Source organism: Schistocerca nitens, chromosome 1, assembly GCF_023898315.1.
Source record: "Schistocerca nitens isolate TAMUIC-IGC-003100 chromosome 1, iqSchNite1.1, whole genome shotgun sequence".
Lineage (NCBI taxonomy): Eukaryota > Metazoa > Arthropoda > Insecta > Orthoptera > Acrididae > Schistocerca > Schistocerca nitens.
Window position 1 is genome coordinate 974,964,125 of NC_064614.1, and position 27,839 is coordinate 974,991,963.

Here is a 27,839-nt window from a genome sequence, read left to right on the forward strand (position 1 = left end):
GAGATGAAGAAGCTTGCACAGGATAGAGTAGCATGGAGAGCTGCATCAAACCAGTCTCAGGACTGAAGACCACAACAACAACATTCTGGTATGTTCCCAGTACAATAGTACTTCATAAAAGCTTTTTACTCTTCGTTGAGAAAACATTACATTATACTACTTCTTGTAGTTCCAGAGATACTGTCGTCAAAGTGAGGATACCTTTCCGTCAGCGTGCTTAAGCTTCTCAGTTTTGTACCGACATTCACGTCTGTATGATAAACTGTATTCGCTGAAAAGTCAGTGAATATTCTGCGAAACAATTGTTGCTATTAGTAAGAGAGTGTAAAGCGCCTTGCGCCAGCCGGTTCAATCTTATAAAAATTACCTGCTCATTTGCAGCAGTCAGTCAGTTTAGTTCTTTTGCAGTTAAGTGATGCGGACTTGCCAGTGGTGCTGATTGGTGCATTCCAAAATAACAAGTAAACTCCACGTCACAGATGTTTATTACTGAAATTGTTTCGTGATGGAGAAATTTGAGTTGTAATTCTAAAATTCAGACACATGTCGTTTAGAGATGGAGCAATTTCTATTGTAATTCTAAAATTCAGACACATGTCGACCATACATGACATGCATCGATGCACGTATCAAGTTAGTCGTGATAGCAGTCCTATTCCTTCGTGCTAATTTACTAAATTTCATCTACCTATATGACAGCTGACAGTTCAGCATTTTCTCCGGTCGAAAACTGCAGTCCATCTTAGTAGTCTTAAATACTGCTGCTTAGCATATCCTTATTCTGCAGTAACTGCTTCTCGACCACAATCCTATATTTTATATTTTCTCCATGCTACAAAGGGTCTTCTAGTACCCCAGAAAATAACTGACGCCTGACTTTTAACTTGTTAATACCTGCCGTCAGTGGAACGGGTTTGCACGATAACTGATTACAAACCTTGTACGGGATATACTCGTTCACAAGCATTCGTATAATTATTCCAATACAGCGATCATTCAGTTACAATGGAAGAAACGTAAATTGTAACATAATTTCACAGTAGCTTCAATTGACCTGTACATAACGGCATTTCTTTTCAGTTCGCAGTCTCGTTGCAATTTTTAAATGGCATCATGTTCTTCATAGACTGCACTATTTAATATAATTTAAAAGTTGCGGTACAATCGATATGTAAGAAATGGAAAGAAAATCTGTTTCACAAGATTTATTTTGGGTTGTTGCATTATGGTGTATGTGATAAATAGTATTTGCGTATTAGTTGTGGATGAGCTGTGCCACAACAGTAGGAGAAGTTCATCTTTCAGCATTTAAAACTTCAGTTTTTCCTGCAAAATTCTCTCGTGTATTATTCCCTCGCGTAAATGTGCACTCTAAATATTTTTGTTTACACTAGCTACAAAATACTTTGCACAAATATTTAAAATTACTTACACGAAACGAATCATTCCAATTTTACGAACTCCACTGCTGGCTCTGTGACTTCGAGAGACTGTCGTGTCATCCTCTGCTAATGACGTCATTGGAATCGATATGGAGGGCACGGGGTCAGCACACTCCTCTTCTAGCCGTTGTCAGCTTTCCACGATACAAGGACCTCTACTTGTGATTCACATAGCACCTCGGTCGGCTTTAAGAGGCTGCTAGCTCCCTTTTCCAGACCTCCCATCAAGTAAAAACCCATGGAAACCAAGCCTTGGTGCTCCGCATGACAATCAGAGGTGCTGGTCGCTTAACTACAGACGCAGACAGTTACTTTGATAAGACTCTACATTATTCCTGTGACTAAACAACTTTAATTTTGTGTGTAAGAGTAAGAAAATCTCTTCGGTGGGGCTACAGCATGTGACTCAATGTGTATGTGTGTGGCTGCTTGTTTGCAGACCAGGCGTCGCGACTGCAGGTGTCGCTTCTGCTGGCGGAGGGTTCGATGCTGCACGGCCTGAGCCACCAGAACCTGCTGCCGCTGCTCGCAGCCAGCGTGGAGGCGCGCCTGCCGCCGCTGCTCGTCTACCCGCACTGCGCCAAGGGCAACCTCAAAAAGTGCGTGCACTGCCTAACTCCATTTGCTCCAACTCAATTTACTATTATTACTCCCCAACAGTCCTAGTAATATGCATAAATGAAACTACTTAATCACCATTACTTATTAATAATAACCATTTTAAACTAAAACCATTTCGGTCTAACTAGCAGATCATCTTCCGATATAAGTTGGAAAGAGAAAAAATATGACTTCATAACATAAAAAATACAAAAGTTTAACACTGTAATAACAACGACAACGGTATTACAAATAACATTAAAACATAATATCTTACTCGTGCCTAGTATGTCAAAATGGAATTTGTCAGTACCACTGCTGACAAACTGCCCTGCAGCACTAGGTATGAATAAGTTCATGTTTTAGTGTTGTTTGTAGTACTATTGTCGGTATTATTTATATAGGCAGTCCTAATGCTTTGTTTCATCAGTGTATGCCGGAATAACGTATGAGCATTAGCACGTCTGAAAAATTTAAGTTTGGCATTAAGTTCACCAAATCAGTCGTAGCTAAAAAAATGTATTTAAGAACTCAGGCTGTGAAAATAACTCTTTACACATTTCAAAGTGATATTTTCCTGGTTAAATCATCTGAATATTAGCAGAAAGGACATATAAAAGCAATCGAGTTATCTACCGAACGAGGAAATTCAGCGCACCTACGATATGGATTCTTATTCGAGGAATTGCAGCTCCAATCCTCCAAAACAAATTATTCGTTATGGTTCTGGGATAAGCAGCTTCATTGTGAAAAAGGAAGATGGTAGTCAGAAGCCAGTGATAAGTGATAAACGTGTCATTAGTGTGTCGTTTCCAAACTTCAGTTGTATGTGTGACGATTGTAAACTTAATAATGAAGAGAACAATGGGTACTTAAGCAAATTACAGAATTAAGCAGAATTAATGACATAGTTACATTTATACCGATTCACTGTTTTAACTCCAACCAAATACTGATACAGATTTTTGTCAACAAAATAGTGTCATTGTATTAACTAAACGAAACACTTTTATCCTCCCTCGTTTCACGAAAGTTATTATTTTTGTACGATCTAGGTTCAGGTTGTAAACTCCAACAGACAACTGATTCCAAAGACCGCAATCCACCTAAGGTAAATAAAGGCTAACTTCTGAATCAATCTACTGACGTGCGTTTATCTTTTCGCAATTTTCGTCTTCGGGATTATTGCTGTAGTCTTACTGGAAGATGGGCGTACAACTCGAAACGTAGGTCGCATTAAAATAATGCGACCTCTTAACCGCAAATCTCCCTGTAGAGGACAGTGCACAAATCCGAACCCCATGTTGTTATTGATTTTTAAAACATTGGAAATATGAAAAAAATATGCTTTAAAGCATGTAGTATTTAGTTTACAATATTATGCATCTTTTACGTGTAGCTCCTAGGTAATATAATCAGAAGTAAATATGAAAAAAAGTTATGAAACTTTGCACTTAGCGAGTTTGAAAAGTCGTTGCCAAAATTGGAGTTGTTCGAAAAGTAATCGAAATAGCCCTAAACAAAATTGGAACAAGTTATGAAATTAGAGAAAACGTAATCTAGTTTCAAAGTGGGTGTAATATAAGGGGCGATCACGAAGTTACCATTGGAGGGCATTGCTGCAGCGTCTATGCAACATAGAGCAACTCCTATGCGCGTTTATAAGCACTGACATATAGGCATAGGTTAGTGTGACATTTGTAACTTCCCCACGAGCTTCTGCTGAACGTGGGATCGTGAACTATGCCGACGTTAGTACCAATTCGTCCCAAACGGACCAAGGTGCTGTTATTGTTTTGTTGGCTGCTGGAGGGCAAACACTGGTAGTCATCCATTGGAGAATGAAGAATGTGTGCGGAGCAGCATGTCTGTCGAAAATGGCCGTTGTGGAATGGTGCGACAGGGGATTCTGCTACTTCATGATGACGCTCATTATCGCAAATGTCGTAAAGCAGACATTCCCCAACTCCAGTGGGAGACATTCGAGTAGCCTCCCAATAGTCTGATCTCTCCTCATGCGCTTATCCCGCCTTCAGTCCGTTAAAAAAGGCCCTGATGGGTCGGCGATCCGTATCGGACGAGGATATGCAGCAGGCAGTTACGGACTTTTTCCCACAGGAGTATACCGAGTTTACCTAACTCAATCTTTAACCTGATGCGTCGGTTGGATGGTTGCTTCAGTGCGATTTTTCCTGACTGACATATCCATTCTGGACTGTACGGCCCTCGAATGGAAACTTTCGATTTGCCCACTGTATAGCATTTTCCAGAAGGTTACGGCAGACGGCTTTGCCGTCATCGTAATACCAATGCCCGCCAGATCACCGAAGTTAAGCACAGCTGTCGGGCTTGCATAGATGATCGTCCGGGTCTGCCAAGTGCTGTCCGCAAAGGGAGTGGACTCGGCCCTTATGAGGCCATTTGAGGAGCTAAATGGCAATACTAAAACAGCTCTTCGTCAAGGTTTTTACCCAAAATTGTACGTTTGCCTCCGTCTCATTTTTTCAGCTTCCTCAGTTGTACCATACTTTAAACTCAACACCTCAAAAGTGTTGTTTTTGATCACTAACTGATATTCTCACAATCCATCGTCTTTTTCTGAACAGAATCGATAGCTTTAGTCATTTTAGACGGACTCCACTTTCTTTGTTCAACTTTCGCCATTATTGTCTACGTATCTGCAGGAGAATTACAAAAGAAATAGTGTGTGTGCTAATACAGGCAGACTTTGAACATGAAAAACAAGTGTAGAAGGACCACTTACGTGACTACAACTTGTTTTTGCTAACCAATAAATTTTTAAGCCCATGTCTAAATTAAATGGTGTGATAATAAACATTAATTTTAAATCTTTCTGTTCAGTTATACATACAAGTCTCACCTGCCAATACCTATGAGAAATAAAAAAAAATATAGAACACTGTAAAAACTTTTTCCATTGTTAGAATGTGTAATGGCGATTAGATGAGAAATAAAGCGGGTGACTTGTGTGCTCTGCTACAGAGTGGCAGAGACCTGTACTACTATTTGTTTGTTCTTGGTCCCGCTAGAGTTCTAGAGTTCAGGAGATCACAGAGCCAAGTGGCCAGGGGGTCCAGTTTATGGCACTTTCCACTGCCATTAACCTTGTTGGAGTGCGTAACACAATACTGTGCTCGACTGTAGGTTCCTGCAGAGCTGCCGCACGCGGACGGAGGATCAGTGCACGCTGCTGACGCAGGACATCGTCGACATCGCTATCCAGCTGGCGCTGGCCGTCATCTTCCTGCACAGTCAGAGGGTCTGCCACAAGGACATCGCTACCAGGAACTGCGTGTACGTAACCGCTCGCTCAGCCGAAGCATTACAATATCCATCCACTAGCAGCTGGTCCCGAAAACTAGCGTTTGTTAGCATGTCTGATTTTGTGGGATTCTGTGGACGACGTGATGTTCACAAATGCTTAGCAGCGACCTCGCGATGTTTTCTGTAACACTTCAACAGTTTCAGATATCCTCAGTTATTGTTTAGCATTTCACTTGCTCTGTGTTATAAATTTATTTCTTCAAGTAGTCTTGAGTGGAAGTGTGTGTATCCCTAACAGTTGTCAGCCCATTGCCTCCATGAATGTACTGTAGTTAGCATCTTCAATAATTCTGTGCGAAGATTACAATATTTGCTCTTCCCTATAATTTTGACCCTTCACTGCTCTTCCGCACAAAATTAAGCGATCACCTTCTCGAAACCCCATAGCTGTCGGCCATTCTGACGCGTTAAGTTTGAAATTAGTCTCGGAAGTGGCTGAAATCTTTCTCTTCGATAGCCTCCTTGCTGCTGTAACGCCTGGTGATTAGGGAACCCCTTCGAATACCCTTAGGTGCCATCTGCCTACCTTCAGGGGATAGAGCAACCGCGAGACTAAATTGGAGTCGAAGTTAGTACATTTTTCAAGTGCTCAAAAAAGCTGTGAGGGTGCAACCGAGGATGTCCCCACACTCGGGAGGCCCCACAGGGATCCCTTGCCGTTTTATCCAAGTACATGATATTCTAACACCTCCTCTTAATCATACCACAGGAGCGTGAGAAACAGAAGCGCGGACAAAGCATAAAATCTCTTTGCTGCTTCGGATCACGTTCAAATTTCGTCGAACAGTTTTGAACGGTTGCTAGTTGTTCCATCCTGTATACCAGAGTAAAAATAGCGGTCATATTACACTCCAAAGTAGTTAGATCACGTTCAGCGGGGTAGCAGACCACAATCCCCTAAGATAAGTGTTGAAACATCGGAGGGTGTCAGCGGTATCAATGGTTATCAACAACATTTTCCTGTTGCTCATCCTACAGCGAACTGTCGTTTTCGACCGCGAAATGTGTGTAAATGAACGCCCCAAGGAGAGAGGTGGTTTCATTGACGTCCTTTATACCACCCAAGAGGCCCTTTTGTGTCGATTCTCAGTGACGGTGTGTCTGCAATATTTCTCCTCCGCCGCCCTCAAGAAAACCACGTGATTTCAACACTGGGTGTAGTGCCTCTGACCTCCGTCGGAGAGAATGCAAAAAGAAAAAAAAAAGGTGTGAAATGTGGGTAAAAGTGGCTGTGACGACGTTACCATCATGTTACACGTCCATGGTGGTGCTGGGTAGAATTGTGATGAAGTTTGGTGCCAATATGACATCATTAACGCACCTTATAGGTCACATGAACTTCTGGATTGTGACTCTTATTACGCATTTGTCAGCACCTTGCTCTTTGGTGTGTCGCCGAGCCAGAGGCTGACATCCTAGGTCGCCACGCTTTTGCACCGTCACAAAAGGAGGTTTTAGGAACCTTTGAGCAAAATTTCAAATTTTTGCGTCGGAATCGGAGGTAACTACGGGGTTTAGAAAAAAACTATTCTTAAATTTGACTATCGGTACCTTCATTCTTGATGATTTGTAGTTAAATGGCCTAAGTCACGTTTGTACGCTTATACCTACGCAACAGTTGTACTTATGAGCTTGTTAAGTTTGAAAACTCAAACTGCGTCTTTATAACTGCGATGGTTTTTGCTGCAATGGATACGGAACGCTATGCATAGAAAAGTGCCTTAGACCACATAACAAAAATATCAGCAACCGAGTAGTAATTTTTTCCATCGGATGTGGTCTATTAGATTCTACCTTTGCATGCTACATGCGAGATTTTCATTACATACTTTATTACTCCTATCTCAATATTTTTTTTTCGTGCAACGTATTTCACGACACTCTCATTTCTCATTTTCGCTCGTATTTTTATTCAGTCTAGAGTTAAGCACAAAGTTGTAGAAGTTACTGCCTTCCTGAAGCCAGCTGCGACTTCCTTGCACTGCTTCTCATGTCTCTTTCTTTTGAACAGTCGTGTTATAACATATAGTCTTAACCGAAAACTTCCTGCGCTTCTTCTCTTATGTGTCTTCGAGGTTTTATAATTGTTTTTGTTGCTTCTCACTATCTATTCCGTTATCTCCTTCGGGCAAGATGCAAAAAAAAGTGAATTAAACCGTTTACAGAACCATGCTCTATCGGTATATACGTGTACATTGTTTTAACATTTCGACAAAAATCACTGAAAACAAGTCACAGTTCGCAAGGGTAACTGATCTGTTCTTTAGAATAAGAGAAAATCAACTTCTTCCATAACGGGTATGAAACGATTACAATATCTTAAATCTCTTAATACGTGAATGTCGGGAAATTCCTTGAAGATAAAGGGAACACCTGCCTCAGGAAAAATTTGTCCAAAGTTTGTCTAGTTCTGCTGAGAATGATAATAATTTGCTCTAGATGCCTCTGGGATATAAGCTTTTTCTCTCTCATACTATTAAGTATCTGTGTGGTAATTCTTTTTAAGAGTAGGATGCCGATACCAGGTAGAAAACGATTTCAATGAAAAACGATATCGTATTGACGAAGATACACAGGAAAGGACTGAATGACAGATACATTTAGTTTTTCTTGTGGTCTGTAGGTACTAGTAAAATTAAGCTTGCCGTTTACAGTGTGTAATACAAAAAATTTAAAAACTGATTTCCTTGTATAGTGCAAAACATGGTAAACGTTGAGCAGGCTTGAGATTGAAAGCGAACCTCTCGGTACTATGTGACAAATAACATGTTTTCTTACAAGCCAAACTCCCCATTGCAGCCCACTCAGACTTAGTCGTAATTGATACAGTGCATAACCCGTCAAAAGGCATACACAGGTCAAGCATGGAAACTTGGAAGAAGGTGCACTGAAATGTGAAGAAAGATGCAAAATAGAAATAGTGAACGGTTTAGATTCAAGATGTGCAACATCGAGCGAATTGCTAGAACAATGGCGTCGTGGTTCTGCGGTCATGGTGTTTGGCTAAAAAGGGGGAAATCTGTGTTCAAACCTCACTCGGGCCCCATTTTTTTCACAAATTAATGAACATTACGTCTGGTCATTGACATGTCTGTCCTCCTTCTTGGCAGCTGTCATACTATATACTGGTCATAGAATACAAGTCGTGTGATTAGAATATATTACCGTCGCAAGTAAATTAACGAATAGTGAGAGCAGTTGAGACGCCGCATAGTCCTCTCACAGAAATGAAAACAACCAATAAACAGGTGTGAACTACTTTGTACGTTGCAGCAAAAGCAGTCAAGAGTCAAAGCTTCCAAAACGGACAAAAGAGTCATAACATGTGGTACTTTTGTGGAACGAGTATGAGGTACGAACGTCTGGAGGTCCCTTCCTTACACCTCGCTATTGCAAACGGATGTTACACCGAGAAACAGACATAAATCTGAATACAGCGAACAGAAACGTCGATAAGCACCTTGCGCTGCGAGGCAGACTCGAACACGGATCTCCTGCTTTGGAGCCCGTGACCATGACCACACAACCACGACGCAGATACTCTTGAAGCTCACTTAATGCTGCACATCTTATTTCTATGTTGATTTTTTTACAGTTCATCACACCTTCTTCCAATATCCAAGCTTGATCAGTGTTTAGTTTTTGCCGGCCTATTCACTGGGTAATTTTACCACTAGGTTGGAGGAGGGTGCGATTTGGAGTCCCCTCTTAAAAACTTGCAGAAAGAGTAATGAATATGTTACACAAGAATAAAATAGTGTGTTCAGATGAGAAGATGGAACACTGGCTGCTCATGAGTATACATTATGGGTGTTCACTAATTTTTAGATTCAGATAAGTATGAGCGTGTGAAATTAATATCATCTGCTGCATAACAGTTATGTTTATCAACAAGTTTATATAATTTCAGCCAGTACCAATAATAAGAAGCATAAGTTATCTGGCAAAAGAAGAATTGCTTTTGTGGAATTTTGTTGTTTTGTACATAGTTAAGTACAGTTTCAAGCAATAAAGAATTAATGTGTAAGGTTCCTTAACTCTGCATCTCGCATTTTTGTGTAAGTGGGAGTTTTCGTGCTTTTCCATTTTTTCGGACAAATGTACAAGACCCATAACAGATGTATTAATTCACGTATTTACTTACGGGCTGGAAACCAGATAATCTTACGCTCCATCCAAACAACTTGTCCTAACTGTATGCTTCCTTGTTAAAAGCTCGTGTGTAGTCACACTTATTTGATTTCGTCACTCTCTCAATCAAAGGATCTGTTCTTGGAGGACCTAGTTCCTTTAAAGCTAACTTTTCCTGTTAATTTACTTTTATGTTCCCAGAATAAGATTTTCACTATGTAGCGAAGTGTGTGCTGACATGAAACTTCCTGGCAGGTATAAGGTAAGTGCCAGACCGAGACTCGAACTCGGGACCTTTACCTTTCGCGGGAAAATGCCTAAAGACTGAGCTACCCAAGCACCACTCGCGACCCGTCCTAACGCTTAACTTTACTGTTAGTATTTAAAATAGATTCGACAAAGTTCATGTTTACATTGCAGTGGAAAGCCGATTCCTGTACAGTAAACAACCAACTCCAAACACAAAGTGCCGTTTGTGGAAATGATTAAACTCGAGTAGTAATGTCTACCAATAAGCTCACTAGAATGCAATTGAAGCGCTGAGGTTCATAAGAGCCTAAAGCACACAGCCATCGATCCCACATTCAAGTAAATATCAGACAAACCAGTAATATAGCTCTTCGTGAATTTTCATATCTACATTGTGGGCCTGCAGCGCAGATAGACCTGACTCACCATGAGAGCAACAGATTTCAGAAGGATGAATAAATGCTAAAATCTTACAATCGATGGAGATATGCTTTAGGCCCTTATGATTCCCGGTGCCTCAAACTGATTAGTGAAAAAAAAATTCATAGCTTCATATACTATAACTCATTCAGAAACCCACAAAACAGGTTTACTGCCAGTACAACTTTAACATATGCTGACGTCCGATCTAATTTTACTACAGCGTATACTGAGGGAATTAGCACATCGGAGAAGTGTGCCACAATTTTGCTGGATTTATGCTGATATTGCGGGGATAAAACACTGTCACAGTGTGCTACCACCAGGTGACTCTGACGTAAACTTCTATCTGAGTAGCAATGGCTAGCTGTGTACATCGTGAACCGTGCACGTAAATCCGTATGTTTATGACCGATAGAGTAATTATGTCACGTTAGTTGCGCATGCTATAAAGTTCCTAAATACGTGCACAACTGAAGGTGTGCTCACGAGCCTGATGCCAAGTTTCACGGAATCTAGAGGAGCAGTAGTGCGGTAAATATAAGTGTCCTATCTTCCAGATTGCAGCATGTATGTTACGTTTAACAGCAGTCGAGGGAAAAGTAATCAATAAATCTGCAAGGGTCGGAAGTTTTGCTATTATATAGCATCAGCCTCTGAGGTGGAATACGTAAGTAATAAGCTGTGACTCTTGCGAAGCTATAACCAGCTGTGAAACAACATTCCTACTGGTCTGTGGCTTAAAAATTATTCGGTATTTTACCCGAAAACTCGTATGCCTGACAAAAATCCTTTGCTCCTGCACTTCACCGAAAGAGGTAACCCTTTATTTGCCTTAAAACTTTAGTATATACAGTTGGATAGGGCTACAGTACATGTATTCGTGCCAATTGTTTGCAGTTTCTCAAATCCGCCCCTTCAGTGAACAAAATACGATGCATAGTAGGGTTTCCGTGATGTAGCATTTTAACACTGCCATCAGAGACCTGGCCAACGGCCTTGCCGCAGTAGTAACACCGGTCAGATAACCGAAATTAAGCGCTGTCGGGCTGGGTTAGCCCTTGAATGGGTGACCTTCCAGTCTGCCGATCTGGTTGGCAAGCGGGGAGCACTCAGCCCTTGTGGGGCAAACTGAGGAGCTACGTGATTGAAAAGTAGCGTCTCCGGTGTCGTAAAGTGACACACGACAGGGAGAGCTGTGTGCCGGCCACATACCCCTCCATATCCGCATCCAGTGACGCCTATGGGCTGAGGATGACACGGCGGCCGGTCGATACTGTTGGGCCTTCCAAGGCCTGGTCGGACGGAGAAGAGAGAGAAGCAAAGACCTCCAGACTACATTAACCGGCGCACAATTTCGATTAGCAACCTCGAATAAAACCACAGTATATTGACTCCAGGAAATAAAGTAGAAAAATTTAGCACTCGCCAGAAAAAACTCATGAGAAATTAGAAACATAATTTTCAGAGACAGATCGTTGAAATGGAAATCTTCAGATACAGTGAAGAGACTACACCACATTAATTCTGGTGCCAATGAGATATTGCAGATAGCACTTACCGGGCCATTTCTTAACGCTGGTCCAGTTCTTTTCGTAACATAAATTACATCTCACGTCCTTGCAGAGGATTGGTAGAAGAACAACGGCTGTTACTCTTACGCAGTAAGTATACCTAAACACGTTGTACGGTACTGTCATCACGTTTAGGGTACTGGTATAGCAAGAGATTAGGTGGCAGGCCCTGAGGTTAGAAATTTCTCCGGAACGTCTGGAGTAAGAGGTCTCGATATCTTGAATCTGACACAAATTCTGGAGACAAGACACTGTAATTTTTTACACATTTCATTGAGTGTCAGCGAAACGAAGACAGAAGCACTAAAGCTTTACGTACTCTTGGATAGTAAATACGGGACAGAAGCTGTGTTCAAAAGCGGCGAAAAGAATGTAGTCTCTCATCGTATTATGTGATGAAAGACCATATGAATCTATACCGTGTGACAGACTTGGTATGTGACTTACAGGATTACAATATGCCATTTCCGCTAAATAAAGTGTAGCCCTAGGTAACAACATCACTGAGACAAAACAATACATACACTGCCGCGAAAAATGTTAGTAAACCGTTTTACAGGTTTCAATTTCTCCCAAGATTTATTGTTGCAATAGTGCATATGGAATACATGAAATGATTACATTTACAGATTAATAGTACAAGCGGCTCTGAGTCACACGGTATCGACCCATGCTGCAATACCCATACCGGTACGTGGTGTAGTCTCCACAGGCGGCAATTCAGGTGCTGACTCTGGCATCCAGCCGTTCATACAGAAGGCGAATACTGTCTTGGTATACGTTATGCCACATCTTCTCGACCCGTTCACGTAGTTCTGTAAGTGATGGTTGACAAATAGCACGAATTACTTCTGGTCCCATCATACCCAACAAGTGTTGAATGGGAGAGAAGTTCGGAGATCGTGCTGGCCAGGATAGTTGCCGCCTGTCTTGCAGAGGACGCTGAGTTTCACAGGCAGTGAGTGGGCGAGCATTATATTGTTGGAACAACAGATCTCCTTCCTGCTGGAAGAACGGCAAAAGAGCGGTTCCAACAACACTCCGCACGTACCGAGTGCACGTCAGCGTCCCCTGCAGAAATACCAAAGGTGAACGAGGGTTGTAGCTTACCGGGTCCCAGACCACAGAGCCTGGGACGTGGCCGGTATGTCTTGGATGAATGCTCTCTACGAGACAGCAGTCATCAGGTCTCTACGGTCTCAGGTTCGAATCCTGCCTCGGGCATGGGTGTGTGTGATGTCCTTATGTTAGTTGGGTTTAAGTAGTTCTAAGTCTAGGGGACAGATGACCTTAGATGTTAAGTCCCATAGTACTTAGAGCCATTTGAACCATCATCAGGTGTACGTCTTACGCGCAAACGTTTGTCACGTGCGTGCGGGTAGAATCTCCTTTCATCACTGAAGACAACGGCTCACCATTCAATCATCCAAGTGACGCTCTGATGACACTAGTCAAGCCGTACACGTCGATGTTGTGGAGTGAGAGGAAGACTGGCTGTATTTGAGCTTGCCCATAGTCCAACTGCTAACAACCCATCCGCAACAGTTGGTGCTGACACGTCAGGGATCACGAGTTCTCTTATCTGTGCTGTGGTACTTGTACGATCTGCCACTCCTGTCCTTACGATGCGGCAATCTTGGCGGGCGTCTGTGCTGTCTGGGCGTCCAGAACCTCGTCTACGGAGTGAGAATATTAGCGTGTGTTCGCGTGACCACTGATACCAGGATCATTGCACAACTGACTCAGCAAGTCCAACCTCTGTGCCAATTTTCCGAAAGGACCCTGTCGCCACTCGGAGTGCCAGAGTTTGGTCTCTTTCAGACTCGCTCAGTTGGTTTTAGGAAGCACAAGTGCGTCTATGTGGCATGGTTGCCTCCTTGCTTCACACCTAAGCGTCACACTGAGCCTTCTCGCTACGAGAATTCCGTGTTGAAGGATAGGCATCGTGGTAGGTATGCCGCTACGCTTTCAGACTGCGGACGACGTTGAAAACATTATCATACATCAGGTGGCATATGCCGTTATAGAATCAATATCGATGTCGTCTTTTCCGGTGTACTAATTTTTATCTGCCAGTATATTCACTGAAAAGTTTATGTAGTGAGTAATGTAACATAGTAATAATAATAATAATAATAATAATAACCGCTAGAAATGAACCACAAGCAAATGTAACGGCGATAGTACAAGATAATGGAAAAGACAAATGTCTAGCTTACTTTGTGGTGCTTGAAAGAAAACCAGATTGTCATTTAAATAAAAGGTTTCACATAAGGTTTTAAGATGGAAGCGCTACCTGCGACCTTGCTCCGGAACCGATATAACAGAGCCATGCGTAGATCGCCCCATATTCTGCAGCTTGTATCTCGGATTGTGTCAGGTAGAAATCTGCACTGACAAACTACGAGCGTCCTAGGAAGGTAGTCAGGGAATTTCGATGTCATTTAGGACTTCAGTTCCCTGTATCAGTAGCAACTGCTCTACCAACTGAGCTACCCAAGCACGACTCACGCCCCGTCCTCACAGCTTTACTTCTGCCAGTACCTCGTCTCCTACCTTCGTAGAGACTTTCCCGCGAAAGGCAAAGGTCCCGAGTTCGACTCTCGGTCCGACACACAGTTTTAATCTGCCAGGAAGTTTCATAAATGTTTGACTTTAATATGATGAAGTGCTACCTATAGTCATTAAAAAATAGAAATACGTTTATGCAGTCGCATTAAAATGGCTTAGTATAACTGAGTAATCTTCGTACACAGTAACAACCAATTCCCATTGCTCTTGTGTCATATTTCAATAGATACGTAAAAAGCAATTAAGGGCGTATCGTTAGTCTACAGAGTGCACTATACATACGACTGAAGTTGAATATTAACGAGTTGTATGGTGCTAGCTGCATACAACTTAACAGACTCGGTGGAAGCGATTCCATTTGTTCATGGATTTCACGAGGAATGATGTACGTAATTTAGCTGCAATACAATGAAATTATTTAACTGTGAAATTATTTAACATTACGGTATTTAAGTGCTAATTCTCATTATAAATTAAATTAAAAACTAAAATTTATAGCTTTCCTTGAAGATATTCTTCAATGGCGTTGAAGGAATTGCGCAACGTAAAAGTTATTCAGTTCAGTCTTAAACTCCACCACATTATCAGTAGGAAAACAGAAGACACACAATCGAACCATGTGGTGTAGCTCATCTGATGGCTTGAAATCCTGAGTAAAAGACTGTAAATGATACACCATGCATTCTGTAACTCACATAAGATCAAAACCGTGAACCAGCTGTGCCTATTATTCCTAACATTGTATCTTCCTGAGTCAAAAAATTTAGTTGTAACGAGGTCACAGCCGTGATAAACGTTTTGGAAGAAAGGGGTTGCTACACCTACTATACTATATTTTAGTTTTATTTTTATTTTGAATAGTGCAGCGTTTCATCTGCGTGTGCATACTAAAGCAAAAAGTTTAATCTGTCAGCTGTAGCCATGAAAACCCTTAACCTAAGTACTTAACGAGTTGAATGTTTTACTTGAGAATGTTTACACAGCCAATACGCCGCAGCAAACAAAATAAAACTAAAGTGGAAATAGACACAACCTGCTATCGAAAATCTATACCTGCCTGAGTCCTTGTGCGTCACTGCTTGTGCTGAGCCACCCTCTCTGCCTTTTCTGCCTGCAGACTGGACGAGAAGCTGCGCGTACGCCTCACAGACAACGCGCTGTCGCGGGACCTGTTCCCCACGGACTACTACTGCCTCGGAGACAACGAGAACCGTCCTATCAAGTGGCTCGCAATTGAGAGTCTCGTGCACAAGCAGTTCAGCGCCGCCTCCGACGTGGTAGGTACCACTAAGCAAATTTAGTTTTTTGGCAATTGCAGCCTACACAACAACGTGACTGACGTTCGTCAGACATTGAGCAAGCGAATATATCAGATGTAGTAAATCCCAATAATAATAATAATAATAGAAGGATTTGGGACGAAAATCTGTTGTGTACGACTTCATTCACATAGGTGAGAAGAGGTGGACTACAGAGTGATGTGGCGACGGTTATCGTAGGAAAGCGGGATAGGACAGAAACGTTTAGTCAACAAGTAAACACAGCAAACAGAAAATTTACTTAACTTGTATTTCTCCAAGCGAACGAAGACTAATTACAAATAATGCAGCAAGAAATAAGTACAGCTCTCAGTGTCAAAAAGTTTGGGGCTCTCTGACCTAGAGCAGAGATGATGATGTTGCAGCCACTGTTACGCAGTGTCTGTGTAGCAATACGAACTGAACAGGCTCCAAGTGCTAATGGACTGTGAAGCAGCCCCGCTGATCTAAAATGCAGCAACGGAGGGCGCTTGTAGTCCAGAATCACTGGAGATGTGGTTCAGTGGGCGTGCACCATTGGGCCTGCCGTATCACTTATATCACAGATTCGACCAAAATTTACCCGGAAGCAGAAGATACGAAATGCACCACTTTCAACCAACGAACGTAACACCGCAACCAGTGGCGAACGTCGGGCAGTGCGTGTATTTAACTTTGCAGGGGACACTCAGAAAGTAATGCCTCAAATTACTTTTTTCTCCTTCATTAAATGGTAGTGCAGTAATTGGCGTACCACCGCAAACCTCCTTCTACAGTCCACTCGAAGCACCAGCGTCCTATATCAACAGCTGGCAGCAGTGTATAAGTTTAGAAAATTGCTGACATTCACGCACATATGCGAGAACATTCTGTGACTTAATTCCTATCTACAATTACATTCATAAAACGCTGAAGAAGATACGTTGGAATGCTACAGTAGTTAGACGATTCGATCGTTGTTGTAGAGAAACTAAAACGAAAATACAGATGACGGGTCAGCGGTCGACCAGGGGCCGCAGAGACTTTACGTAAGCGTGTCGACCGAAATATCCGTGACGACCGCTCGATAACAACAGAGGCATTGTGTCACGAATTAGCTATCTGTAAGGGCAGTGCGATAAGGAGGTAACGAAAAAGTGGGCTACTCCAAGATTTATACACGCTGGGCATCAAAAATGTTGACCGCCCAGAATTGCATCAAATCAGATATCTTTCTGTTAGGCCCACTCAAAGATACGCATCGGAGGCATCACTCTGAAGATGTGGAGACGCTGAAAAATTCCGTACGCCAGTGGCTGAGGAAGTAGGGCACAGATATACGTGCTCTTGTGTCAAGCTGAAAACCAACTGTGAACAAAGATGATGATTATATAGAAAAGTGGCGAATTAATCGCAGATATCGTAGCTTTCATCCTATGGACAAGACATTTAATTTTCTTGTAAAATGAAAATAAAAAAGAAGGAAACATCGCTTTGTGGTTAAGCCTCGAACGTGCCGCTACCAGTACCAGTTAGACTAAAGGGCTCAGTTACTGCCTAAATTAGATTGAGGAAATAGTTTATGTTGAACTGTCGAAGCTAGGCTTACTGGTTTCGTTAGACACGGATTTCCTTGTGGTTAATAGGCAAATCTCAACGCTTTAGGTGTATAATTCAATTTCTCAGCTACGTTCCCGATACAAATTTTTTTCATCTTCTTACACTAATCAGTGTGGTACTATAGATAGTGCATAACTGGTACTTCGTGATCTGATGATCCTCCACCACTGCCGTAAATTGTGGGTGTATGTGTAGAACGTAACATATGTCCCATCATCCTCTCTTTGATACTTATGTCTATTTTCCCTATAGAAGATCGGTTGACGCGAGTACATGATAGAATATCTAGAGATATATACTCTGTTTGGACGTGCCCATGGCCACACCGAGAGTGAAGTTGCCATATTTTTTGACTTATCAACGCGGTCTGTTTAATGTGTCTACAGGGAAATATATACCACTCCCATCCACGGTAACAAAGCATAGGCCAGTGGTCGTAAAACGATCCTAACCGACAGCGATCGGGGACGAACTTGTCAATGACATTTTCCTCCAGTTCGGCTGGAATTACTGCGGTTACTGAGTGCCGGTCAATCTCAACAAATTAACTAAGAAACACTGTGAAAGAGAATTGCGTGTAGTGGATACTTGGAATAGTGAATCTCGGAAAGGGCCATTCCTCACAGCGGCAAACAAAGCCGCCCGTAGTCAACGGTCAAAACGATACTGGAACTGGACAGTGGCGGACTTGGGGCGTGTTTGTGTGCTCCGACAAGTAGCCATTACTGCCTCTCTTCAAAAGATGCAAAATGTCGAGTACAACGACGGCATGTAAGACGTGTAAGCCACTGAATGTGTGCCTTCAGAACTCCTTCGTAGCATAACTTAGCTCTACTGAGGTTACCGTGAACAAGAGCCAGGATGTTTATTTCAACATTCTCGGAGACGAAGTGTTAACGTCCCTCATAAACAGCATGCTGTGGATACTCCCATCTTCGATGACACAACAGCCGTGTTAACAGAAAGGCCGGCATTCCTGCTTTGACGAACGCTCAGGCATAGATTTAGCGTCGCTGTACATAATATAAAGGTCGCCACTTTGTATAATGCCTTAAGCACCTCGAAATATACTGCTCAAAAGAATTAGAGGTTCATGACTTTGGAGGTCCGGTATACTCTATTGAGCAATAATTGAGGACTCGGTGTGATGCTCTAAACAATTAAGGGACACAAATTTGGGAATCTGCCATACTCCACTGAGCAATGATTCAGGATGAGGTAAGTTACCAAATTACTCCTTTCTCTTTCAAAACATATGTACACAACAAACCATTATTACATTCTGTCTTATTTACATGGAAAGAACTGAAATATCCGGCAGATGTTGAAAACATCCCCGAGATTGGCGATCTCTTACAGAAGCTTGAAATTTATCGCCGACTTCAATGAGAGAGATGTTTATAACAGTTTCCACAACGAAACTTTGTCTCGTAACCTGGCAGAAAATCCAAATAGATTCTGGTCGTATGTGATGGATGTTAGCGGCGAGAAACAATCAATGCTTTCTGTGCGCGACAGCAATGGAGATGCTATCGAAGACAGTGCTGCCAAAGCAGAGTTACTAAACACAGCCTTCCGAAATGCCTTAACAACGGAAGACGAAATAAATATTCCAGAATTTGAATCAAGAACAGTTACCGACATGAGTAACATATAAGTAAATATACTCGGCGGAGTGAAGCAACTTAAATCATTTAATAAAAGCAAGTATTCTGGTCCAGGCTGTAGACCAATTACGTTCCTTTCAAAGTATGCTGATGCATTAGCTCCATACTTAACAATCATATACAACCGTTCGCACGACGAAAGATCCGTACCCAAAGACTGGAAAGTTGCGCAGGTCACACCAATATCCAAGAAAGGTAGTAGGAGTAATCCACTAAATTACAGGCCCATATCGCTAACGTCAATATGCAGCAGGATTTTAGAACATATATTATGTTATGAATTACCTCGAAGGAAACGGTCTATTGACACGCAGTCAACATGGGTTTGGAAAACATCATTATTGTGAAAAACAACTAACTCTTTATTCGCATGGAGTGTTGAGTGCTGTTAACAAGGGGTTTCAGATCGATTCCGCATTTCTGGATTTCCAGAAGGCTTTTTCGATGCTGTACCACACAAGCGGCTTGTAGTGAAATGGCGTGCTTATGTAATATAGTTTCAGTTGTGTGACTGGATTTGTGACTCCCTGTCAGAGATGTCACAGTTCGTAGTAAATGACGGAAAGACATAGAGTAAAACAGAAGTGATTTCTTGCGTTCCCCAAGGTAGTGTTATAGGCCCTTTTCTGTTCCTTATCTATATAAACGATTTGGCAGACAATCTGAGCAGACGTATTAGGTTGTTTGCTGATGACACTGTCGTTTATCGACTACTAAAGTCATCAGAAGATCAAAAAAAATTGCAAAACGTTTTAGAAGAGGTACCTGAATGGTGCGAAATGGCAGTTGACCGTAAATAACCAAAAGTGTGAGGTCATCCACATGAGTGGTAAAAGAAATTCGTTAAACTTCGGTACACGATAAATCAGTCAAATTTAAAGGCTATAAATTAAAATCCTAGGAATTACAATTACGAACAACTTAAATTGGACGGAACACATAGAAAATATTGTGGCGGAGGCTTCACGTTGTGGGATCCTTACCAGATAGGACTGACGGATACATCGAAAAAGTTCAAAGAAGGGTAGCACGTTTTGTGTTATCTCGAAATATGGGAGAGAGGGTCACTGAAATGATACAGGATTTGGGCTGGACATCATTAAAGGAAAGGCGTTTTTCGTTGCGACGAAATCTTCTCACGAAATTCTAATCACCAACATTCTCCTTCGAATGCGAAAATATTTTGTTGACACCGCCCTACATAAGGGTGAAACGAACACCATGATAAAATTAGGGAAATCAGAGCTCGTACGGAAAGATATAAATGTTCGTTGTTTCCTCACGCTATACGAGATTGGAATAATAGAGAATTGTGAAGGTGAAGGTGGTTCGAATCCTCTGTCAGGCACTTAAATATGATTTGCATGGTACCCATTTAGATGTAGCTATTGTCATTTAGCGTACTGTCACCGGTGCATCTTTAAGCAGGTTGTCATTGGACAGAAATCCGTATACAGGCCGAATATTTTCTTGAACTAGTTTATCGAGCACCTACAGCTGTTTGTATTTGGCTCGGCCCACGGTTCCAGTAAACGTTCTGTAGCTTCTAAAACACTTTCATAATAAAAAAAATTCTTTTACCGACATACTTTATGGATGCAAATTATATGAAAGAAGAAACCCATTTCTTTCATCAGTCTTGTCCGAAACCTCCCGCTAAGCAGATGGTCATAATGTTTTGTCTCAGTAGCAGGTTAAGTGGTGCATAGCGAAAGTGTAATTTCACAAGTTACAGTAACAAGTTACAATATACAGTAAAAATCCGTTTCAATTGCTAGTAATTTTCTTAGTTTATTCCACGACCGGTTTCGATGCTTAAAGCCTCATCTTCAGATGCTCCTAAATAATTATGAAAACATAAATGTGTGATGATCGCGCCAATCAATCACTGTGGATCACACGCACGTTCAACAAACGTGTGTCGTACTGTCCAGGTATGCATTGTGGTTGCAGGTTCTACGCTCTCATTCTTTTGCTGAACGTGGGTTTAATTCCCATTGATTGACTGGCTCGACTTCCATTCATTTATGTTGTCACAACTATTTGGTGGGACGTGAAGATGAAGCTTTAAGCTTCGAAACCGGTCGTGGAATAAATTAAGAAAGTTACTAGCAACTGAAACGGATTATTACTCTATAAATGCGTTCCTCAGTTGCGAATGTTCATATGCTCAAACTGCGTCCAGCCTAACTAGGAGTGGTAAAGTGGGAAAACGAGTGCTGTGCGCTCACAGCCTTTGTTGTTGTCGTTGCTGCAGTGGGCGTTCGGCGTGCTTCTGTGGGAGCTGACGACGCTGGGCCAGCAGCCGTACGTGGAGGTGGACCCCTTCGAGATGAGCGCCTACCTGCGGGACGGCTACCGCCTGTCGCAGCCGCTCAACTGTCCGGACGAGCTGTGAGTGGCCCCTCACCTCTACCTACACCCGACTTACTCCTGTGTTGGGCTTTCAGCGTTTAATACCCAGTTTACAAATCTTCAAAGGATAACCACGAACTTCAAAACAGGAGGATCGATTAAAAAACAGCATTAGCGGTCGTGGACGTATGCAAATTGTCTAAAGAGCCCAATCCAGATAACGAATTTATTCATTTCCAATGACCATTTTGAGCCAGCACAGGCATTCTTCAGATCTAAAAACTCTTTGCAACAGCCATTGACGACAAGTAACAGTTTCCGCGATTAGTTTTTAAACCTAGAGGTGGCTTATACTGGCTCAAACCAGCCACAGAAAAATAATAAGTTTGTTATCTAGACACTATTACTCAGAGAAAAGGGGGGTTTCTGACCGGCAGCTGAATACTTGGAAGTCATTGAAGGCTCCACACATTGTTCTTTTGACACCCAAACACCTCATTAGAAACTTCCTGGCAGATTAAAACTGTGTGCCGGACCGAGAATCGAACTCGGGACCTTGCCTTACGCGGGCAAGTGCTCTACCGACTGAGCTACCCAAGCACGACTCACAACCCGTCCTCACAGCTTTACTTCTGCCAGTACCTCGCCTCCTACCCTCCAAACTTTACAGAAGCTCTCCTGCGAACTTGCAGAACTAGCACTCCTGAAAGAAAGGATTGCGGAGACATGGCTTAGCCACAGCCTGGGGGACGTTTCCAGAATGAGATTTTCACTCTGCAGCGGAGTGGCAAAGGTCCCGAGTTCGAGTCTCGGTCCGGCACACAGTTTTAATCTGCCAGGAAGTTTCATATCAGCGCGCACTCCGCTGTAGAGTGAAAATCTCATTCTGGGGACATCTCATTAGTTTTGCACCTTTTATGTTGTTAAGAGACAAAGAAACTACAGACATTGGCTGTGATTGGGCGTTCATTGAAATCAATGGGGAAAATTGAAAATCTGTCTCGAACCAAGATTCGAATCCAGGTCTCCTGTGTACTAGGCAGTTCCGCTGACCACTGCACTGTCGAGTACAGTAGTCAGCACCATTGCACACTTTCATGATTACTCACTTCCCCCAAATTATATTCCTTCACAAGTTTCCTCCACTATACCCTCTACCGTTCGATACTTTTCCGTCCTCTGTGAGCCCTTATGTCCTTTTCCACGTTGTCTATCCATCGCATTCATCATATTCATCTCTGTATCTCCAATTGCCCTACGTTCATAAATCTTTTCTGTTCAGTCAGCGTCCATTTTTAGAACATGTCCAAACCAGGTTATACTCTTACTTGTTTTATTATTGATCTTACAATATCAGCTCCTTGTGTAAGGTGACCCAACTCACCATTTGTTCTACATCGCCAAGTATCATTACTATCATTAAAAGCCCGAGGCACTTACGTTTCCACATCAATATGAAGTACACTCATGATGTTCGTTAATTTTGATAATATATGTAAAACTACATAAATGTACTTCGGATACTATTAGCCCCTAAATAAAAATAAGACACGGCAAGTTGTTAACAGAATATTACTGCTATTTTATTATGCATGTGCATACATGTCAATACTGGTAAGAATCTCTCGAGCTTCCAACAGCGTCAAGTGGTTTAAAATACAAGTTGTCAAGTTGTGACAAGTTACAATGGCGGAGGAGGACTCGGCCCTGAATGCGTACATTTTAAAACACATGACGCGGTTGTAAGCTCGAGAGAATTTTACCATTACATATCACTGCGGAACCATGCATTCGTATACGATAATACTATTTTAGTGTTCCTATAATTATGTTTCGACAGCTATTAGTTTTTTTTATAACGGAGGCTGATATATTTTACTCTCACAGGAAATATATGCTTTGTAGACTACACACGTGAAGTTACCAATTTTTGCCGCTTATGACCTCGAATATACACACAAACTATTCCTGTGTATCGACATAATCTGATCCCCCAAGCTAGAGCTGCTTTGACATAGCGCGCGGCTCTTAACACTCTTGAACTTCTGGGCCTTTAGTCAGAAATATGTGCTCATAAAATTTAAGCGTATTATTATACTTCCATTTGTGTGAGAGTTCGACTTTTACTGAAGTTTTCGGTCATTATTCTGAAGCATCTACAGGCACTATTCATTTCCAATTTTGAACCATTATCTGACCAACATGATAAACATAAGAGCATAAAACTAACTGATCATGACAGTTGATCTTTGGTAGCTCCATTCACTTAGCAAGAAGGAAACCTGTAGTCAGCGAAATAAATAGGTAAATGTCACTCTGTGTCTTGTGCCCCTAGTTGTTAACCTCCTTAGGTGACAGTGCAGTAACGCGTCAAGACTGTACCAATGTGGGGGCAAGTGTTGATCCCATTGTTCGAATTACAGGCAAATAGAACTGACGGTTGCTGGCCGTTTTACACTCTGACTTAGCGTAGACTGTCTCGAAGTTGCTGCGTCCACGGCAGTGGGACGTCAGTAGCACATTTGCTATATGTAGTGTGTTAATACGAGTGCATCTCATGGATGGTGTAGAATTTTTCACACGTTTCTCGGAAGTTCTTCTCCCAGAGACTTCGTTAGAGCAAAGACATAGTCCATAGGGCAGATGTGTGAGACTCACTTGGCTCAATGTATCTATTTGGAAGCCTCTCCTTGTGAATGTAGGGGTTGTTATCCCTCTTAGCTTGGCGTGGCAGGGAGGCCGCGTCACACTTTTAATTAATTTTCAGGCCCTTCGCATGCGATTTCAGCATTGAAACTTTGGGAACTTATTGTCCATGAGTTGTACTAACAAATAAAAAATAAATCGAAAGTTGACATTTTTGGTCAATTTCATCAATGTCCCCCCTTAAAAACAACATGACAGAGAACTTTCGGTCGTATCGTCTATGAAATTGTGCTCCAACGTTAATGACCCCGTGGACGACGTTCAACCCCTGTCCTCCTCATTTCTTTTTTGTTCTACAGTTCTTGCGTTTTGCTTGATAGCAACGATAGAAAATATCTAATGAAACGACTGTCATGTGTATCTTCGCTCTTGCTATTTCGCAGGTTCACTTTGATGGCGTGGTGCTGGCTGTCGAAACCTGAGGACCGCGTCACGTTCAGCCAGATGCTCTCTTGTTTGCAAGAGCTGTACACGGCGCTAGGGCAGTACATCTAAGAAGACGCCGACCGGCAGAGCTATTTTTGTAATGAGTGCGGCGCCACGTGATCTGAGCGTAGAGACGGCAGAGGCGCTCGCCACATCACTACGTCGGCGTTTCATGTAATGAATAAAACGTACTGAAGCCTGGAAATATTTCACTTGTACACATCTAATTAAATTTGCCGTAAGGAGATATTTTGTATAGGCAGCCGTTAGTCAGATAATGTGATGTTTGTGATAATTCGAACTATTTTGTATTTTTGTAGATTTTGTTATGATAATGACTATTTAAAAAAACGGAAAAATATTGACAATGTTAGGCGATAGCCAACACACTAGACTGGATGTTCTATGTATATGGTTTAAAGAAATGGGAGACATGTATCTAGCAGGACGATTTGTTCCATGGACTGCCTGAGAGAAATATATGGCAGACAAAAGGCTTTTTTTATGAAAATATATTTATTCAAACAATTTCATTGTGTTCATATCAATGTGGTCTTTTGATTTTGTGCTGCAGCACACTTTCGAAATGTGAACATGTTTCTCATAATTACTGAATGTGCTACTCCTTTAGAAGCGGAAAGAGTCGTAATGGAAATTAAGCATTTGAGATCAATTAAGGTCCTAGGCTAAGAACTGACTCAATATTTAAAGATGTGCCATATATTTTTGGGTGTAATTTTAAGTGAACTGTTAGAATTCGTTACGACTGTGTAATGAAAAATAATTATGTTATGGAACAGAAAGGGCCTAATTTTGTGCAATAGTTTAGTTTTATTCCCATAAGGAGAGTCAATGGTATAGTTTATATTTAAAGAGAAATTTATTCAAATATATTTATTTCAACACAGCATGAAGTGATATTTCACAACACTGACAGACAACACTGTAACAATGTTTTTCCTCTACTTCCCTCGATGTGTCGCAAGCATGCCTGAGCTGGTCATTTACTTGAAGCAACGTATCTTTTTCACCGAAGAAATTAGCGCAAATAACTTGCAATTAGTCTTCTCAGAATGGAACAAGCTCTTCATCTATCACTGTCTTTGTATTTCGGTTTATTACTCACTCGAATATTTCTGTCAACCACTTGGATCTTTCAATATCTGGTATTTCTGTGCTTTGCATAATATATCTGTACTAGTGGCTCAAATTTCATCCTTGGCTTAGGAAAGATAACAGAATTCTTTTCATACAATATTCATTACTGCTACCTTCAGAGTTGAAGGATTTAATGCCTCTCCTTCTCCGGCAGTATCAGCTATGCCTCTTTCGTTTTATAACTATTAAGCGTCCCTCCTACAAGTACTTGCAGTTTGTTTAAGGAATAACAGGGTTGTTGGTTGGAATGTATCATAAAATGTAATGTAATTACTGTAAACGTTTGTTAATCATTAATGCGGAATATTAAACATATAATTCAGAAGTTTATTGTAATGTTCGGAGTTTTTATTGCATGATATCGAAAAATTTGTGTCTGATTGTTAATGTAACTACAGCTAGACTTATTTGGTGTTATTAAATCTGTGCGTGAAGTATAATGCAAAACATATGGACTTAGTTGTTCAAAGCGAAATGGTATCTCATAATGAAAGTTCATTCTCGTTTGCAGTTGCAAGTCAGCACCAAAGACCCTCTATATAAAATAACCTCAACAACACCCTAAGCACTGCAGGAATGCACCTCTTATCAATTAATGTGGAATATATCGATTTCTATCTGTCTGTCTAGAGGCTATTTCGCTTTTAATTAGCCTATATACACATATACTTTGGAACTATAATATTCTGATTGGTGTTCTTGTAACCGTCGTTGTATTCTTATCACCCATTGATGTTTATTGAGATTTGTATATTGTTTTAAAAATTATATTCTGTATGTATGTGGACTCTCGCTGCATGTGACTACCTCTGTTTTAATATTGGTAGAACAATTTAGTTTGTATGTACATCATTGTTCAGTTCAAAAAATCATGTACAATACAATTTGTAATATGTTATTATAGACATTTTACATTGTGCTAGCTTGTTCAGATCAGTTCTGTCATTCAAGCATTATCCTGTATTTCTTTGTTGTATAATTTATTTATCGTTGTTCTGAACGCTAATTGTTTCTTGTTGCAAAATTATGAGTTTATTTAAATTAAAATCAATAAACTGAAAGTTTTTATTTATTTGTTGAAGCATGTCCTTAATAAACATATATTGGATGTGTGCTATAGAATGCAGCCCCAAAGTATGAGACAACAGTTGCAATGTAGATATTGCTGATGTAAGTAAGTACTTTGTGAAATCGCAAGGGAAATACAGTAGAGAAAGACTCAACATTCTGAAGAAACAGGCCAAAAGGGTGCACAGTATCGAACGTTGTACAGAACCTTTGTATAGGAGCAGATAGCAACTCCGTTCATTGTATCTTGGGTATGAAGTTGTCCCCCTGAGCTCCAGGGCCCGATGAAATCCCTACCAGATTCTATAGTGAATTTTCGGCTGAGTTGGCCCCTCTTCTAGATATAATCTACTGAAGGTTCCTTGAACAATAACGGATCCCAGTAGTTGGAAGAAACAACAGGTCACACCTGTTTACAAGAAAGATAGTACAAGTGAACTACCAGACCACTGTCCAATATCCTTGAAACTGATTTGTTGTAGGATCTTACAGCATACTCTGACCTAAAACATAATGAGGTATCTTGAACAGAATGACCTCTTCCCTGACAGTCAACATGAATTCCGAAAACTCGCACCTGTCTCACAATTAAGCAGTCATGTAGACGCAGTATTTCTTTATTTCCGAAATGCATTTGAATCAGTGACACACCAACGCTTACTGTCAAAAGTTCGATCATATGGAGTATCAAGTGAAATTTGCGACTGGACTGAGGACGTTTTGGTAGGGAGGACACAGTATGTCATCTTGGATGGAGGGTCATCCTCAGATGTAGAAGTAACTTTGGGTATGCCCCAGAAAACTGTGTAGGGATGCTTGCAGTTCATATTGTATATTATTGATCATGGAGACCGTATTAACAGTAAAATGAGGATTTTCACAGAAGATGATGTTATCTATGATGAAGTACTGTCTGAAATAATCTGCATACATATTGAGTCAGACCTTCATAAGAGCACAGAGTGATGCAGAGATAGGTAATTTGCTTTAAATGTTAAGAAATATAAAATTGTTCACTTACAAAACGAAGGAACGTAGTATTCCATGACTATTATTTCAATGGGTCACAGCTGGAAGCGAATAGCTCATACAAATAGTTGGGGGTGTGAAATGGAATGATCACATAGGCTCAGTTATGGGTAAAGCAGGTGGTAGATTTCGGTTAATTGGTGGAACACTAGGGATGTGCAATCGGGCTATCTTTGCACTGCCTTTCCACGGAATCTCGCT

At 41.4% G+C, this 27,839-nt stretch overlaps 1 protein-coding gene across 1 annotated transcript in view; it reads left to right on the forward strand.

The window, feature by feature from the left end:
- LOC126237672 (tyrosine-protein kinase Dnt-like) overlaps positions 1 to 26,364 on the forward strand; it is a 250,491-nt gene extending 224,127 nt beyond the window's left edge. Inside the window, exons 8-12 of the mRNA XM_049947741.1 lie at positions 1,882 to 2,041; positions 5,208 to 5,357; positions 15,450 to 15,609; positions 21,154 to 21,290; positions 24,341 to 26,364. Coding sequence (XP_049803698.1) covers positions 1,882 to 2,041; positions 5,208 to 5,357; positions 15,450 to 15,609; positions 21,154 to 21,290; positions 24,341 to 24,452 — 719 coding nt within the window. The 3' untranslated portion in view covers positions 24,453 to 26,364. The remainder of the gene's footprint in view (positions 1 to 1,881; positions 2,042 to 5,207; positions 5,358 to 15,449; positions 15,610 to 21,153; positions 21,291 to 24,340) is intronic.
- Positions 26,365 to 27,839: the final 1,475 nt, after the last annotated feature.